This window comes from Lipophrys pholis, assembly GCF_963383615.2.
Source record: "Lipophrys pholis genome assembly, chromosome: 8".
In the NCBI taxonomy this organism is placed as follows: domain Eukaryota; kingdom Metazoa; phylum Chordata; class Actinopteri; order Blenniiformes; family Blenniidae; genus Lipophrys; species Lipophrys pholis.
In genome coordinates, this window is record NC_137630.1 from 32,175,193 (window position 1) to 32,190,734 (window position 15,542).

Below are 15,542 nucleotides of genomic sequence, written 5' to 3' on the forward strand. Positions count from 1 at the left end.
GATAAACAGACAAACAAACAAATAAATTAATAAAGCAAAAACAAAACTTATCTTATCTTATCCAGGTAACTTCAGCATTAACTCTGGTTTTCTCTTATCTAGGTAACTTCAGGGTTAACTCTGGTTTTCTCTTATCTAGGTAACTTCAGGGTTAACTCTGGTTTTCTCTTTCCAGATAACTTCAGGATTAACTCTGGTTTTCTCTTATCCAGATAACTTCAAGGATTAACTCTGGTTTTCTGTTATCCAGGTAACTTCAAGGATTAACTCTGGTTTTCTCTTATCTAGGTAACTTCAGGATTAACTCTGGTTTTCTCTTATCCAGATAACTTCAAGGATTAACTCTGGTTTTCTGTTATCCAGGTAACTTCAAGGATTAACTCTGGTTTTCTCTTATCCAGGTAACTTCAGGATTAACTCTGGTTTTCTCTTTCCAGATAACTTCAGGATTAACTCTGGTTTTCTCTTTCCAGATAACTTCAGGACTAACTCTGGTTTAGATTCTTAACTGCTTGTTTGCTCTCGCTGCTAACAGGCTGGTATTTGTTCTCAGAGATTAACGGATCCTTCAGTAATCTGTAAACTGCTCTGCAGAGTTTCTCCCTGTTTGATTGGTCAGACGCTGCAGACTCCGCCACGTGTGGGTCTGGGTTGAACCAGCGAGTTTACAACCTGCGTTGTAGTAACATTTATCAGGACCCAAAGTGTCTGGATGTGGTCCTGGTATGTTGATCAGGGTCGTGGTCCAGGCCTCAGGTGGTCGGTTCTGTGGTGGTGATGCAGGTTGTTGTGGCACTAAATAAGAAAATACACGGGGATTCTCACACATCACTGACAAAAACCTCAACTAGCCACAGTGTTTGTTGATTTGTTCTGATAATCCTCACAGCAGAACCAAACATACCCACAATGGCTGTATTTATTCATTTATTTATTCATTTATTTATTCATTTCATGAGCAGAGGAAAAAAATATACATTTCAAAATTCAAGCTTCAGCAAAAACTCTATATGCGTTGACGACAAGCCAGCGAGCACGGTAGTCCAGTCTGCCATACGCAGAGCAGGAACGAGTTTATTGAGCTCCAGCCTGAGTCATGTGATGAAAACGCCTCATGGCCGCCCGGGTTCTGTCGTGGAGTCAGAACCCTCAAAGTGATTAAATACTGGGGTCGTTTATGCAGCGTTTACCTTCAAAGTTTGAGAAAACATCACAAAATAGGAAAATCAAGAGTCAGAACTCACTTTTTGCGGGTTTTTTTTTGTTTTTACGTGTTGAACCAGTGGTTTACATTCATGACTCAGGCGGTAAGCAAAATGCAGTCCACGAGTAATACATAGATAGATACCAGACAGTCTCCAATGCTTTGAAAAAACTTTCCAAAAAATCAAAATGACCCAACAGAAACATTAATGCGACACTTTTTTTTTGTCTCTTTTGATAATAATAATAATAGTAACACCAACAACATCAACATTGTTTTTTTCTTCCGTCCGTTTCTATGGTTTTTTTTTAAATTTTTAATCGACATTCATGTGGTCTGTAAAATGTAAACGAATGAAGGTAACCCGCCTCTGCCAACGCAGCGCGGGGACAATATGTACCATTACAGGTGGTGAGAAGTAGCTTTTATTCTTACATCTAGAACAACGAGAGAAAGAGGTCAGATGTTAAACGATGAGCCGATCACGGTCTTATACTTTTACATAATTAGAATATTCAGACAAAAATGTCTATACAGAGCTAACGTACAGGATAATCAAGCTGACTGCACCGTCAAACTGAAGGAAATTCTCCCCCCTTAATATAGATTTTGTGCTACAAAAAGAGAAAAAAAAACCAACCACCAAACAGTTATATAAAATCTCATAGCGTCTTCGGTTTCTAACAGTGACGGTTAAGCACAAAGAGCCTCACAGCTGCGTTATGGCACGTCTGGATAAAGATGAATCATCTCGAAGCCATTCTCCTCGATGTTTCCTACACAAGGTCTGCTAGGTTGTACAAAAAGCATTCATAAGACGCTCTGAGAACAGAACGGGCATGTAGAGTGCACTCACACGGGACAGTGAGCGGCGCTCGGAGCATAAATCACCTGAACGAGTTCATTTAAAAGGCTCTAATTCCAGAGTGCTTGAAGTTACTGCGTCAAAAACAGAAGAGTTTGGTCCAATCAGGTCAGATCTGTTCCCCCAGGCTGAATTGATTCCATTGGTACCGTTATCATTCTGTTGCTGCATTTCTAATCGGTATAGCCGTTCATGTTTTTGAGGTTTTCTTGCTCTTAGGGCGCCTTCACATTCCCCCGTTTGATCTGGACCGGAGTCTCTTCACGGAAAATAACGGTTCGTTTGGGCGACGGGAAATCTCCCACGAGCTCTGAACCGGACCTAACAAGCAATCTGGTTCCCTTGAAAACCTCGGGCTCACTTCCTTCACAAACAATCTCTCTAGCAGGCGGGGTGAGAGGGCGGGACGAAAATCAAGACTCTGTCTGTCGGAACAACATGAAAGGGACGAGCTGGGAAAATCCCATTTCCCAGTTGGGATCGTTCATGGGAAAAAAAAAAACAACACAAAAATGGGCCAATACGTTTGTCAAACAAAATTCCCACAACTTATACAGAGAAATAATAATGGTAAAGTTAGTATCATATAGAAAAACTTTCTAGAGAACCAACATGGCTCCCCCTAGTGGGACATGTAAGCAGTTTTTCACATTTAGTTTATTGTTGGTCAGTTCTTTTAGAGCACTTTCAAGCTGTTTTTAAAGCTCTGGCTTAGTGTCGACTGACAACGCGGCGTTGATTAATAATTCGGACGTTTTGAAAAGCAACCAGAAGTTATTGTGACGCCGCTTAACAAAACCCTCATTTTAGCTTTGAGGTCCTGAAATAAGATGCAAATCACTTGTCAAAGCCAAAAACGTAAAGTTGAACCAAGAGTTTTACAGTGTGATGCTGTAGAACCAGGGTGGACAAATGCTTTCTTTTTTTCTTTTCTTTTTTTAACACAGAAACAAGGTTTTTTTAGGGAAAAAAGACAAATTATAGCCTTAAAAAAAAAAGCCAGTTTCCTCCAGTGCAACAACCAATATGAGCTGATGTTGTTCACATTCCAGTCCAATGAAATCGGACAAGTTATTGGTGCTAGGAACGGTGGGTGTTATTTATCCCAGGTCGGGACGTCGACATGACGAGATAAACTGCAGTAAGCCAGCAGCATCAGTATCTGTAGATAAATCCCAACATGAGTGTGAGAGCATTAATAATATCTGAAGGCTTCACGTCACATGAGAGACCAGCTTGTTCTCCGGTCAGAACAGAGGCCACCATAATAAAGTCTCCATCTTCATCTTCACTGCAGCGTTTAGGACAAATGGCACCGCGGAGAAATCCTCCCACTAAACATCATTATGGTCCCGTTGACACAACAACTTTATGATTTGGTTTCTTGAGCACGTTTCACCTGCTGCTGTCGGTCCACCAAGTGCACAGGACACATTTCTGACGATTTGCGAGCCCAAAAGCAAAAAATGACAAAAAAGTATTTTTGCAATCTAATTTGAAGTTTCAAGGAAAGGACAGAACGAAAAGTCCTTAGAAAGAAACAATCTGCCAAATAAACATCTTCCCAGAGGATTTTCCATTTCTAATTTGTATCTCCCGAGAGTCTTTGAGGAAAAGGGAAGTGTTTATGCGTCGCTGTTCTCAGAGGGTTTATGAAGGCGGATCTGGGCTAGAAACTAACAGCGAAGCACCATTAAAAACTAGAAACACATTGATTTGATCCAGCCAGAGAGCAAGCTTCAGTAACAGACTTCACTTAATATTTAAGGCAATGTAAGTTCATAGAATTGTTCCTTTCAAGAAAAAACAGAAAACAAAAAACATGTATTATAAAGTAACTCAACAAGGATTTAAAGATTTAACAGTAAATCTTAACACTGAGGGACGGTCAGTGAGTTCAAAACACTGCTGGCACATCCTGACCCTTAAACTGTAAAAAATAACAACAACAACAACAACATATGAAGGAAACATATTAGACTCAGGTGAAAATTAAAACCTTGAAACAGAGAACACAGGCGAGTTCTTCAAACCTGGACAGTTTGTTCTCACGGAAGCTGAAGAGCCAAAACCAACGACAGCGTGAGAAATACACAGTATATAGTGTACCATCGTGTGTATTCAGATTTGTAACAGAGCACATCCATTACAAGGGATTTTATGAGTCTGATTTAAAGCAACAATAAGCTCAGTTTAAGAAAAAAAAACAAAAACACATATCGTCATCAATTCATTATATTGAAACACAGTTCAAGTTGATCAGAAACGTTTCTGTCCAGGGTGAGAATGTGTGATGTGATTTCTGTTTCAGGGTTTGAGTTCCACTTTAAGACACTAAGAAGAGAGAGAGAGAGACATAGAGAGAGAGAGAGAGAGAGAGAGAGAGAGAGAGAGAGAGAGAGAGAGAGAAAGAGAGAGAGAGAGAGAGAGAGAGAGAGAGAGAGAGAGAGAGAGAGAGCGAGCCCCTTTGTCCCTTGGAGTGTGGGGTCAGAGCACCGTGACCCCGTCCTCCTGCTTCACCACCGTGGTGCTGGGAGTTACTCCATTTACTCCACGAGTAACACTCGTACCCAACCCCACCTTTTGTGTGTGTGTGTGTGTGTGTGTGTGTGTACATCCAGTCTGAAACAACTGAAACTGCAAAATACATCGTAAAAGACCCACACTTTTGATTCCCGACGCCCCTGAAACATGACATCATCTGCATACAGGGAGAACAAAACCTGCCCAATGTGTCCTTTTCTAAACCGTCACATCCGCGATGCCAGATGACTGGTGAGGATCGCTTCAAGAAGACCTGGGGAAATGGACAAATGTGACTTGTTTCAGAGCTTGTTTGAATATTGGGTTTCCTGGTCGCACCAGAATAATCTTCATTTTGGAAGCATCAGAAGGAAAAGGTCCGGGGGTGAGAGTGACGCCTTCCCCTGTGTGCTGATCTCCTTTAAATCTTTCAGACATTATCAAGACTGGACGGTATAACAAGAAAATATATTGATTAAACACATTTTTTATTGTTAGTTTGATAGATTAACTAATTAATAAAAACTCATAAATGCAACAGACTTACCGCTTTAAACAAAAACAACACGTCAACATTTCCATGGGTTTCCACTTGGCTTGAGTCAGGAAAGTCTCCAGGGTTTTACACAAAGTGCTTCATCATGTTGTCATAATAACATGATAAAAAGTTAAATCATGGTGGATCACCTGGAACCGGTGGAGATTTAAGAACTATGCTTTTCATGTTAAAGGTTACGACCCGATGTGGAAATTTAGTTTGACGTCACCAACAGATCTGCTGTTGATTCTTGTGAAAACATTCTAGATTATTTAACATTCATTTTGAATCTTCGTTGTATTTTCTTTGTTTCCTCGCAGTGGCAGGAGGGGCTATCGCAGTGCGTAAGTCACTTCTGCTGCAGTTGCAGCTTTTTAGATTCTGGTAGTGACTTTGGCAGAGCGACTAAACCTTCTCAGGCCTCTGTCAGACTCTGGGCAGGTTGTGTTCTCTGCAGGTAGGTTCGGGCTCGTTTTCATATTTTCACTGTTAAGAAAAACAAAAAACAAACATCCTCCAGGCGTCTCATCAACACCATTTGGCGAGTCTGTTTTCAGTATCTACTCAAGCAAAAAGGAAAAATCTCAACCACAGTTCACCGAGTTGATGGCGGACGGCGTGTTCCGTGACATCTTGTAAGGCATCGGGGAAAGCTCGTAGCTGAAAATTTGATATGGATTCGTCTACCGCTGGATAGAGGCAAACTGACATTTCAAGTGTGGATCCACCACAGCCTGCAGAAACAGGCGCCGCCACTCACCAAAAAATCCTTTTGAGTCCGATGCCAAACACCCGTTCTTATATATGTTGCGTCATTCTTAAAACCCACCCATCCCCCACCCCAGACACGTTTCAACACCCCGCAGGAGATCATGGAAAGTCTTCAGAAACCTCAGGCCTGTTTCTGTTTCAGGAAATATTGACAAATGTTGCTTATATGAGAAATAACATTCGTGTGACCCACCCTGCGGACACAGCTTAAGAAATATTGTTCGTTTCTGTTCCCCCCCCCCCCCCCCGACGTCCAACGTCCCATCAAGCAGAGCTCAGCAGTATATTACCTTCATGTTGGATTCTTTTAATTGAAATCACCCAGACAAAGGCCCCAAATTGAAATAAATAAATTGTGGGACTTTAAGCAGCACAGAAAGTCTCCAACATCACCCGATGTCCATACGATAAGCTGAAAGGGCTTCCTTCTTTATTTCACACTGTGGAAACACTCCTTTGTCTCCAGCTCATTGTCCTGATCGTCAGAAAGACACAAACGTCTGCTTCTGTTCATACGCCGACTCCAAACAAAAAGTGCATGGTTGTGTCACAGATTTGGTTTCCGAAGCCTCTTTTGTTTTGGTAGACTTTCAAACGTGGAGCTCCAAGGCTTCCCCAGACCGCCACTCATCCATTGGGCACCGACCTTCAGGTTTTGTTTGGGGCTTTTTCTTTTCGGAGCAGATTCACATTCTTCACAATATTAACGTTGACAAAAGCTCAATAAGACTCGTCCTTTAAGGACCACATAGCTGCGAATAACCAGCAGCTGGTCGACTCGTCATCCATTTCTGTCTCTCTTCCTAAATCCTTTTCCTTTCAGCCCCGTCCTCTTCGTCTGCCTCCCCCCCGCCCCAGGCCAGTCTTCTTGTCGGGGGGCGGGAGGGCTCGTGCCGCTAGAGAGCTGTGATCTGAGTTAATTCTGTGTTGGAGTTTCCGGTCCCCGGCGTGTCTCCCCTCTGCGGGGGGTCGACACCCACCAGGGGGAGCTCCACGCCTAGTCATGCCGGATTTGGCGTCCCCCCGCCGCCGTCACCGGCCTTGCAGCTGTAGGCCGCCGCCACCTCCCGGGCGATACTCCGCATCCTGCCGGACTGCTGGGTGTCCAGGCGGAATGGCGACGGGTGGCAGAACTCACGGAAGCAGCGCTTGAAGTTCTCGTCCAGGAAGGCGTAGAGCACCGGGTTCAGGCTGCTGTTGACGTAGCCCAGGGCGATGCAGAAGTGCATCAGGACCAGCGTGAACAAGCTGCTGAGGTTGAAGCCCAGCGACTGAGCCAGGACCATGATCTGGATCGGGGTCCAGCAGACCACGAACGCCGCCACCACCACCAGGACCATGCGGGTGATGCGCCGCAGGTTTCGGTCCTTCTCCTTGGAGCCGGACAGGATGCGGACGCTGCGCAGGCGCTTCACCATGAGGCTGTAGCAGATGCTGATGATGGCCACCGGGATGAGGAAGGAGAAGAGAAAGACGCAGGTGCCGAAGACGGGGTCCCAGTGGCTCCTGGGTTCTGGCAGGACCACGATACACTCCACACCTGCAAGGAGGCAAAAGAAGACAGTACCCTTGAATTCAGCCATTGTCTCTTCGACAGCAAATAAGCCTTAATGAAAACAAACAGGTATGGAATAGTACCGGTCTGTCGTAGCACCAGAGAACGTTCTGCATTTAAAGTTGATGCGTCAGACTCAGAAACGTGGAGAAGTGTAAGGATTGACTGGAACCGGTCTGCAGTGGGAATTCTCTATCTTCAGGTACTCCAAAGAGGTAAAGGCAGTAAAGTGGAAACAGGATCAGAGATGGCCAATGCTTATCGACTGACATAGAGAGTGAAGGTAATTTGAATGTTTTGAGCAGAAATGAATCTTGATTCTCATAGAAAGGAACTTTGTTTTGTTTGTTTTGATGATCCGTCATCCATTACTGCTGAACCAGCTGTCTGGACCTGTGTTATCTGAACCCGATGGTCCAGATCCACTGTTGACTACCTGTGACGGTATGGCTGCTAGTTTAAATGAGTCCTATTCTCCAGCTGTTCAACTCTTCCAGAATAAAAAAACGTGAAGAAAATGAGTAATACTTGTAGGTTTATCTACAGTCTGTTTGTGACTGCAGCATGTTTGGAGGCACAGAATCTAAACAAAAACTTTACCCGTCTATTTTCACTGATTATTGAACCTGCAACATTTGTGTTTGGAATGTTGATTTTAAATTAACAAAGGTAAAAAACAATTGTCTCCACCTCTGAATCTGTTTCTGCAGGTTTCTATCTGTTCAAGAGTTTGTCCTTTCCTCCATCTTCTCTACTTGCTCATCTGGAATTGTTTTCTTTCTCTCTGAAAGTACCTTCAAATGACGGAGTTGTTTGGTGTTTTAGAAATAAATTGAATTGAAATTGTCTACATGAGCCCAAAACGTTTGAGCACCAACCTTCTTAAATATCTTTGAGGAGACAGTATCCATAAAATAAATAAATAAAAAAATCAATGTGATAGTAAAATGAAAGAAGATATAAAAGTCGACTTAATGCAGAAACATCAATATCATGAGTGAGAACATTTCCCGCGGAGGAACAACAGAGAATGAATGAATGAACAATGATGGAAGATTTACTGCTTGCAAATCGTAGTTCTATCCACTTCGTCGGATCCAAACTGCGGCTTCAAGGAAGACGACGGGAAGATGAATGTGTTGGGAGCGTTAGAGTGACAGTGTGTGCAGAAAAATCACAGAGAAGGCGTGAATGATGGCTGCGCAGCTTTTGGAAACATTAAACACATTGAAGAAAGCAAAAGAAATCCTTTAATCACACACAAAGTGAACAAAGTGAGGGGGACGTGTCTTTGTCTTGCAAGGACTGTGAGAGTTTGAATGAAGATCTACTAAAACACAAAATGTCAAGAAACAGAGAGAGAGAACTGTCCCAATAACCTCGTTTACACAAACACTGGATTCAGACCAGAAGCGTTCATCAAAACTGGCTTTATGTTGAGATTAGAGTCATTTTCTGCACTAATTGTTCAGTTGTTTAGTCCTCACGTATACTCTGTGAAACAACAAAGAAAAACTTTAAAGTTTAAATTTAAAGGCTCAGGTTGTGACGAAAACAAGCAATAATATGTTTGAATCGATGCTCCAGGGACACGGGAACGTTCCACTTATTTATTAAAAAGAAGATAAGAAAACCTCTCCTGTTAATGCAGGAGGCTTATTATGTTATTATTATCTTATTATGGATGAACAAAGCAAGTAGAAAGCGTCCGGAGGGATTTTCCATTCTTCTATTTAAATTTAAGGCTTGAATTGATTAATTTTCATGTGAAGAGCTTCAGATTAAAAAAAATAAATAAGAAGAAGCAGGTGTTATGATTAAAACATGAAATCAAACTAATGGCAGAAATCCCAAAAAGCAATCAACTTTGTGAAAACGGATTGTAAAAAAACAACAAAAAAACCCAGAAGATTTCTTTTCCTTCTTCTCTGCGTGTCGCCAGCTGAGAGCGCGCTGTTATTTTCACATTGCTGACTCAGCGATAAAGTATTTAAAATGCTGCCGTCGGCGGTTTTGCAACTCGGAGCTAAATGTCAGCAAGTGCTGAAAGTCGTGTTTAATTTCTCATCTGGCTGTTTTAAACTTTTATAGATTTTCCTCAGGTCGTGCGGCGGTATGATCCTCTTCTGCCTCGAATAAAAGGCATAAACATGCGTCTTATCTGAGTTTTTAAATCTGAGTCAAGAAATGATTGAGCAACTTTTAGATTGTTGCAGAGATTGAACTTTGTGAGTGACTGACTTGCAGAACATATTCAGTCGTTCACACGCTGTCGGTCTCTGCTGCTTGATTGGGAGCAACAAGGTTCGTCGGTTCGACACTCCGGCTCTTGGTTCGGGAGGAACTGGGGATCGAACCACTAATACTCGGACGATTATCCACTGCACCACCTGAACCTGAGCCAAGATACAAATAAACTGACTCCAGTTTGTTGTTTTTTTTCTTTTAACATTTGAAGCCAAAATAACCTGAAAATCAAAGTGTAAATCTCATTTCAGTTCAGGTCCCACAAGCACTTTCATCTTGAGTGGGTAATAGATATTGGTCAAATAGAGTCGGAATAACCTTTAAATTTAAACCTTAATGTTCGTCTTTGTCGTGGTGCCGAGTATACCTGATGAAAATGTTTATATTTTCATAAAACCAAACAATTACTGCAGAAAATCACCCAAATCTAAACATAAAGGCAATTTCAATGGAACAAAATACGATGGACAGTCTGAAAAACTTCTTGTACAGAATAGAATAGAATAGAATAGAATAGAATAGAATAGAATAGAAAACAATAGAGTCAGGGTTATGCAGGGCGGACCCAAACACAGACTCAGGAAGATCCATAAAAAAACAGGTTTATTGAAACAAAGTCCAGAGACCAGGAGGAAACCGCAGCGACACAGGAGCAACAAGACCATCTGACACAAGACAAGTGAGGGGGAGGAGTTTAAATACACAGGTAAGGGAAGCACACCTGTGGAACTCCACGATGGGCTGACACAGACGGACAAGGCCATTGGTTAACTGGAAACACGAGGTGAGACACAGACACAGACCTGACCAATACAATAGAACACAACACAATAAAATGCAATATTTTCATTGTCATTATACGACAATCGAGTACAATGAAATTAAAAGACGACTCCTGTTGTGCAAAGTACAAGTAGAATATGACAAAAAGATCAAAATCTATAAATATAAAAGTATTAAAGTTTAAAAGTGTAAATGTTAAAAATCTATAAATGTATATACAGCGGGAGGCCGTAAGTAAAAGGAACAAGCATGACAGCAGACAACCAACGGTAGGTATGAACTTATTGCACAGCTGGTGCATTCTGGGGGATTTTAGCATTAGCATTGATGCTAGCAGCCAGGTGGATGTTGTTCATGTCGGCATCGCCGATCTGTCAGTGATACTCCATGTACAATCAATGTCTTCTTTCAATGTTCTGATCATTTTCTTGGTGGTTTGGTGATCGGAGCGTCCAGGTTTCTGCTTTCGGCCCACAGGCCTGACGTTAGAGAAAGACTTTTATTCTGGTCAGACATCTTTTCAAAATAATTGATTATGAAATTACTCAGTTTGGCCGACCAACAAATGCTCCTTTGTATTATGATATTGCGTCGTTGGGTTAAAGCTTTTTGTAGTATTTGCATTGCTGCTCTTCAAGGTGTTAATGGGGTCTTTAAAAAAATAAAAATCTTTATTTTGTTGTGTTATTATGAAGTTAGCGAATAAATTGTACGACACGTCACTGGAAATGTCCCTGAGCCAAACTCATCCAGTTTGTTCAGAATAAAAGAAGCATTAATGACGGAAGCTTGTTCTGAAATGAGCCGCACACACACACACACACACACACACACACACACACACACACACACACACACACACACACACACACAAAAAGAAGCATAAATAAAGGAGATGAATCCGGATCAAACAAACACAAACAGGAACTGATGAAAGGGAGAAAAAAAAGAGAAAAAGTGATCTATTATTCCATTTAGAGGCTTTTATCCGACTCGTCCCGCCGGAGGCCGCAAGCGCTCGCAATTTATAGCGTGTGGGCGTCCGTCCTGTAAACCTGCGAGCCCAGGCCCCGGCTCCATTACCGCCACGCTCCAGCCATTGATCACGACACAGGAAAAGTCTGTGAAAGGACCGGAGCGGTGATAATCCATCAAGCCTCGCTGCTTCATGGGAATTGCAGCGGTCGGCGCTTCGTCTCCCGACGTGAAGAAACGACGCAGCAGGAGATCGTCGAGGAAAACAACGATGCAGAAGTTGATCCCTCCGCAGATGAACCATAAACTAGTCCCGCCCGCAGAGGACCGGGAGTGTTGACATGTCGTACATGTCGGGAATCGTACCTTTTTCCTGGATGTCGTATTTTCCGTTTCCCCTCGCGTCCTTAAGGAGACGACGTCCTCTCGTTCCTCACACTCGATCCTCCAGAAAGCAACTGCCTCTCTGACATCAAACACTCCGGGATCCTCAATTTATTACGCATGATTTGGGTTTCATCCTCCTCGGAGGCAGGCCGGCGCCGTTTAACACGTCTCTCAGCAACGCAGTGGAAACTCAGCGACTCCTGCTGCCAGACCGCTGCTGCCGAGAGGGAAGAGGAAGAGTCCTTTAAGACGGACTGTTTGACCCCGAGGAGGACGAGGACGTCTGGATGTGAGACCAGAGGAAACGCTTCGTCTTGGGTGGAGACAGCTGCGCTTTCTGGGTCTCCAGATGTTGATTCTGCTCAATGAACGACTGATGTACAGTTCATCTGCTGGTTTTCAGCAAAATAAAATAAAATACAAACATTGGAGTCGAGCTACTTTGTGTAAAGTCTCATTTCTAATCTACCGTACCGTATAGTTCCCAATAGAGGCGCAGAACGCAGTGCAAACCTCTGGGTCTATTGGGAACATGTGAGCGAAGGTTCAAACATTCTGTAAAATACGGTAATTCCAGGAGGCTTTGTCGACACGGAGGTCGTTCTGCATGTGCAGATCCAGATGAGCTGCGGCGTCTTGAAAACAAGAGCGATCAGAGATTTCATGACTTGGACAAAGGAATGACTCATATTCCACGTCCAGATCAACGGCCTTCATTCATTCTATCTAGTTTGATGATCACATGATTTCAAAGAACACAGGATAAGACTAATATATTGCAAAATCTATCTTTTTCCTGAAACAATTATTCTTCCTTTTGATCAAAATGCTGTGCGGCAAATTTTATTAAGCTCAGCTCATCAGTTTTTGAGATATTTCGTTGACAGACAAACGCAGATGATTTTCCAATGACCAATGAAGTTGACGGTTGTTTCTGTATCTTCTGCAAAGAATCCTATTTTATCAAGTCGTGAGGTTTGTTTCTTCTTCTTCGAAATCTTTGAAAAAGTGTGTGTCTGTTAGGCAGTGCTCTTCTATTGGGAACTATACGGTACGTGGACGCACGTGGAAGCACGTGGGAGCACGTGGAAGCACGTGGGAGCACGTGGGAGCACGTGGGAGCACGTGGGAGCACGTGGGAGCACGTGGAAGCACGTGGGAGCACGTGGGAGCACGTGGGAGCACGTGGGAGCACAGTGGCGTCATCGAGTTAGAAATCAGCTGCAGAATTCTGGAGGAAACGTTCTTCTGATTGTCCAACCACTGAGCGTGTGCAACAAGTACGGGTTACTACGGCCGTGGCGAGCATTGGCCGGTAGCAGACGTGAAAGTTTGGCGTTTTGACTTGAAACGGAAGCCGTGCAGACGTTTCCTGTGTCGTCTCTCCCATCCTCTTTACAGCCACACGACAAATGTTCCTTTTTCCCTTTGAAAAATCAAGGATGTTCTGGGAGACGCAGCCACAAATCAAAGGCCTCCTCGCTCTCGCCCACCGTCCACAGATATAAATCCCGCCGCTGACGGCGGGAGACGGAGACATTAGCACAAGTCCAGTCAGATTTATCATCTCCCATCAATCACTCGTGGCGGCGGTTGTGTGAAGCTGCGCTCCCGTTGGCCTCCTCCTGACCAACAACACGACGGGAAAACAAAACAAAAAGCCTCTTCCTCATGCGGGTATGAAAACACGTCGACACGTCCGCGGTGTTTGTCACTCTTCTGACCGGCGCTCTGCGCTCGTCGGCCGCCGTCGGATCGCTGTAAATCTCAGACTACAGTTCTTGATGCTTCCGTCCAATTTCTCTCGGCAGCGCCGGAAACCGGGAAAAGGTCAAGCTGCAATCTCTCAACAGCTTTCAGCCACGATCACCTGACGGATCATTTCAAAAACTTCTCCTGCTTTTGAAATGTCAGTGGATGACTTCCACTTCTCTCCGCTGGAATCACTTCTACTTGTTTTTGGTACTTTATGTGAGAGCATGAGGCGAATTCTCGCTGACAATTAGTCCGGATTGACCCCAAAGCGTTAATGAATTGAAGCCAACTGGGTCTATTTCTCATCACGCGCTGAAAGTTGCATCACATTTCAGATCTTTAGTTCAAAATCCCAACCTTCACTTCACTGCAGCTTTTATCCCCCAAAACCTGAGAGGCAGTCGCTGCTGCGCTTCACTGCAAAGAGCCCAAACAGCACATATGAGCACTAAATTCAGCTGTTTCAATAAGAGGGACATTATTTGTCCATGCAGCCGGTAAATTTTACCAAATGAGAAATATTGAAATATGATTAAAAAACAGAAAAACGTAAATAATTAGCAGTTTTTCTAAGAACCAGAAGTGTGTTTGCACAACACAAAAACAACCGACAGCGCCCACTAGTGGCCCAACGTGAAAAATACATCGATTTCAAAACATTGACATCCAAACACGAAACCTTCCTGAAACTGAAATGTAAAATGTGCATTTTTACTTGAAATATTAAACGGAGCCACGCGACGACGCTGCTTCATGTAACCATGGTTTCTGTCCGATCGTCCAGCCGGCGCAGCGTCTTAGGATGATGATGTCATGTGGCAGCACCACCTACAGGCCTGGTATATGTACTACATCATTTTGACTAGTTTTCACGGTGTCTTGTGGACACAGATGTTCCCCCGTGAGGACGGGATTCTGGCCACTAGAAATCAGGAAGCATCCAAAGCTTTGGAAAGATTTTCAAAATTCAGTTTGCTTTCATCAATGAAGCCATAAAAAGATGTCAGGAGTGATGTGGTGGCGCTCCGGGTCAAACTCATTCTGACTGCAGTGTTTTCTCACTGCAGATGTAAAAGCTCGTCTTACTTTTCATTGCTTATAAATAAATGGTTCTTAATGAGCTGATTCATAATAACATATAATACAAAACAGACATCCTCCTCCCAGAATGTCGCTGGAACGCAGGAGAAACGCTGATTTCAGTGGATTGTTGTCGAACAGCATCGTGTAGCTTTGGTTTACAGTCGCAGGTAAAAAAACCCAACTTCCTTAAGAATTGCTTCCATTTCTCCATCTTCTCTCCAGCTGCTATTTTTCCAGCTTTTCTTTTATTTAGAAGCAGGAAGCTGTGTCCCATCCCCGTTTCCATTTCACAGTCGGCGATTCTCCAGCGTTTTGTTCCTTTCATTCACCATCTCTTTTCCCTCGGTTGCATTTTGTCTTCCTCCCTTTTCTTGGAGGATTTTTTCTTCTTCTCCGTCAGTCTCATATTTGCTTTTCAGTTTCCCTGATTGTGCTCTTTGGAAGTCGTTTCACCTCCAGTCGAGACCAGTGATTCACCCGTTTTCCTTTCGATTGTTTCAGCTGTTCTTTTTGTCCCGACTTTCACTTTGCAGTTTCTGTGTTTCCTGCTTTGTTTCCTTGTTTCCCCTCAGATTGCTCTTCTTGATTGTTCTCTCCTGTGAATGCACTTTTCCTCCTGCCTTCCCTCTTTCTGTCCGTCCTCAGCCTAATAACACCTTTTCCTAGTTTCCCTTCATTCCCTTCCTAAGATAAATTGTTTATGTTGTTAACCCTTTTCCTCTCTCCTCTCTCTCGCTGTTGCTTTTCAATCTCTCGCTTTCAATCTCCTCCACTGGCTCTTTTTTCCTTTTCGATCAGCGCTGATTTTTGCACGTTTGCTACCCGACCTGCACGACGTCTATTTCCCCCGCTGTCG

The 15,542-nt window shown here is 43.4% G+C and overlaps 1 protein-coding gene across 1 annotated transcript in view; it reads right to left on the minus strand.

Moving 5' to 3' along the window:
- Positions 1 to 6,902: 6,902 nt before the first annotated feature.
- oprl1 (opiate receptor-like 1) overlaps positions 6,903 to 15,542 on the minus strand; it is a gene marked incomplete at both ends in the record, with an annotated part of 71,545 nt that continues 62,905 nt past the window's right edge. Inside the window, one exon of the mRNA XM_080470398.1 lies at positions 6,903 to 7,441. Coding sequence (XP_080326524.1) covers positions 6,903 to 7,441 — 539 coding nt within the window. The remainder of the gene's footprint in view (positions 7,442 to 15,542) is intronic.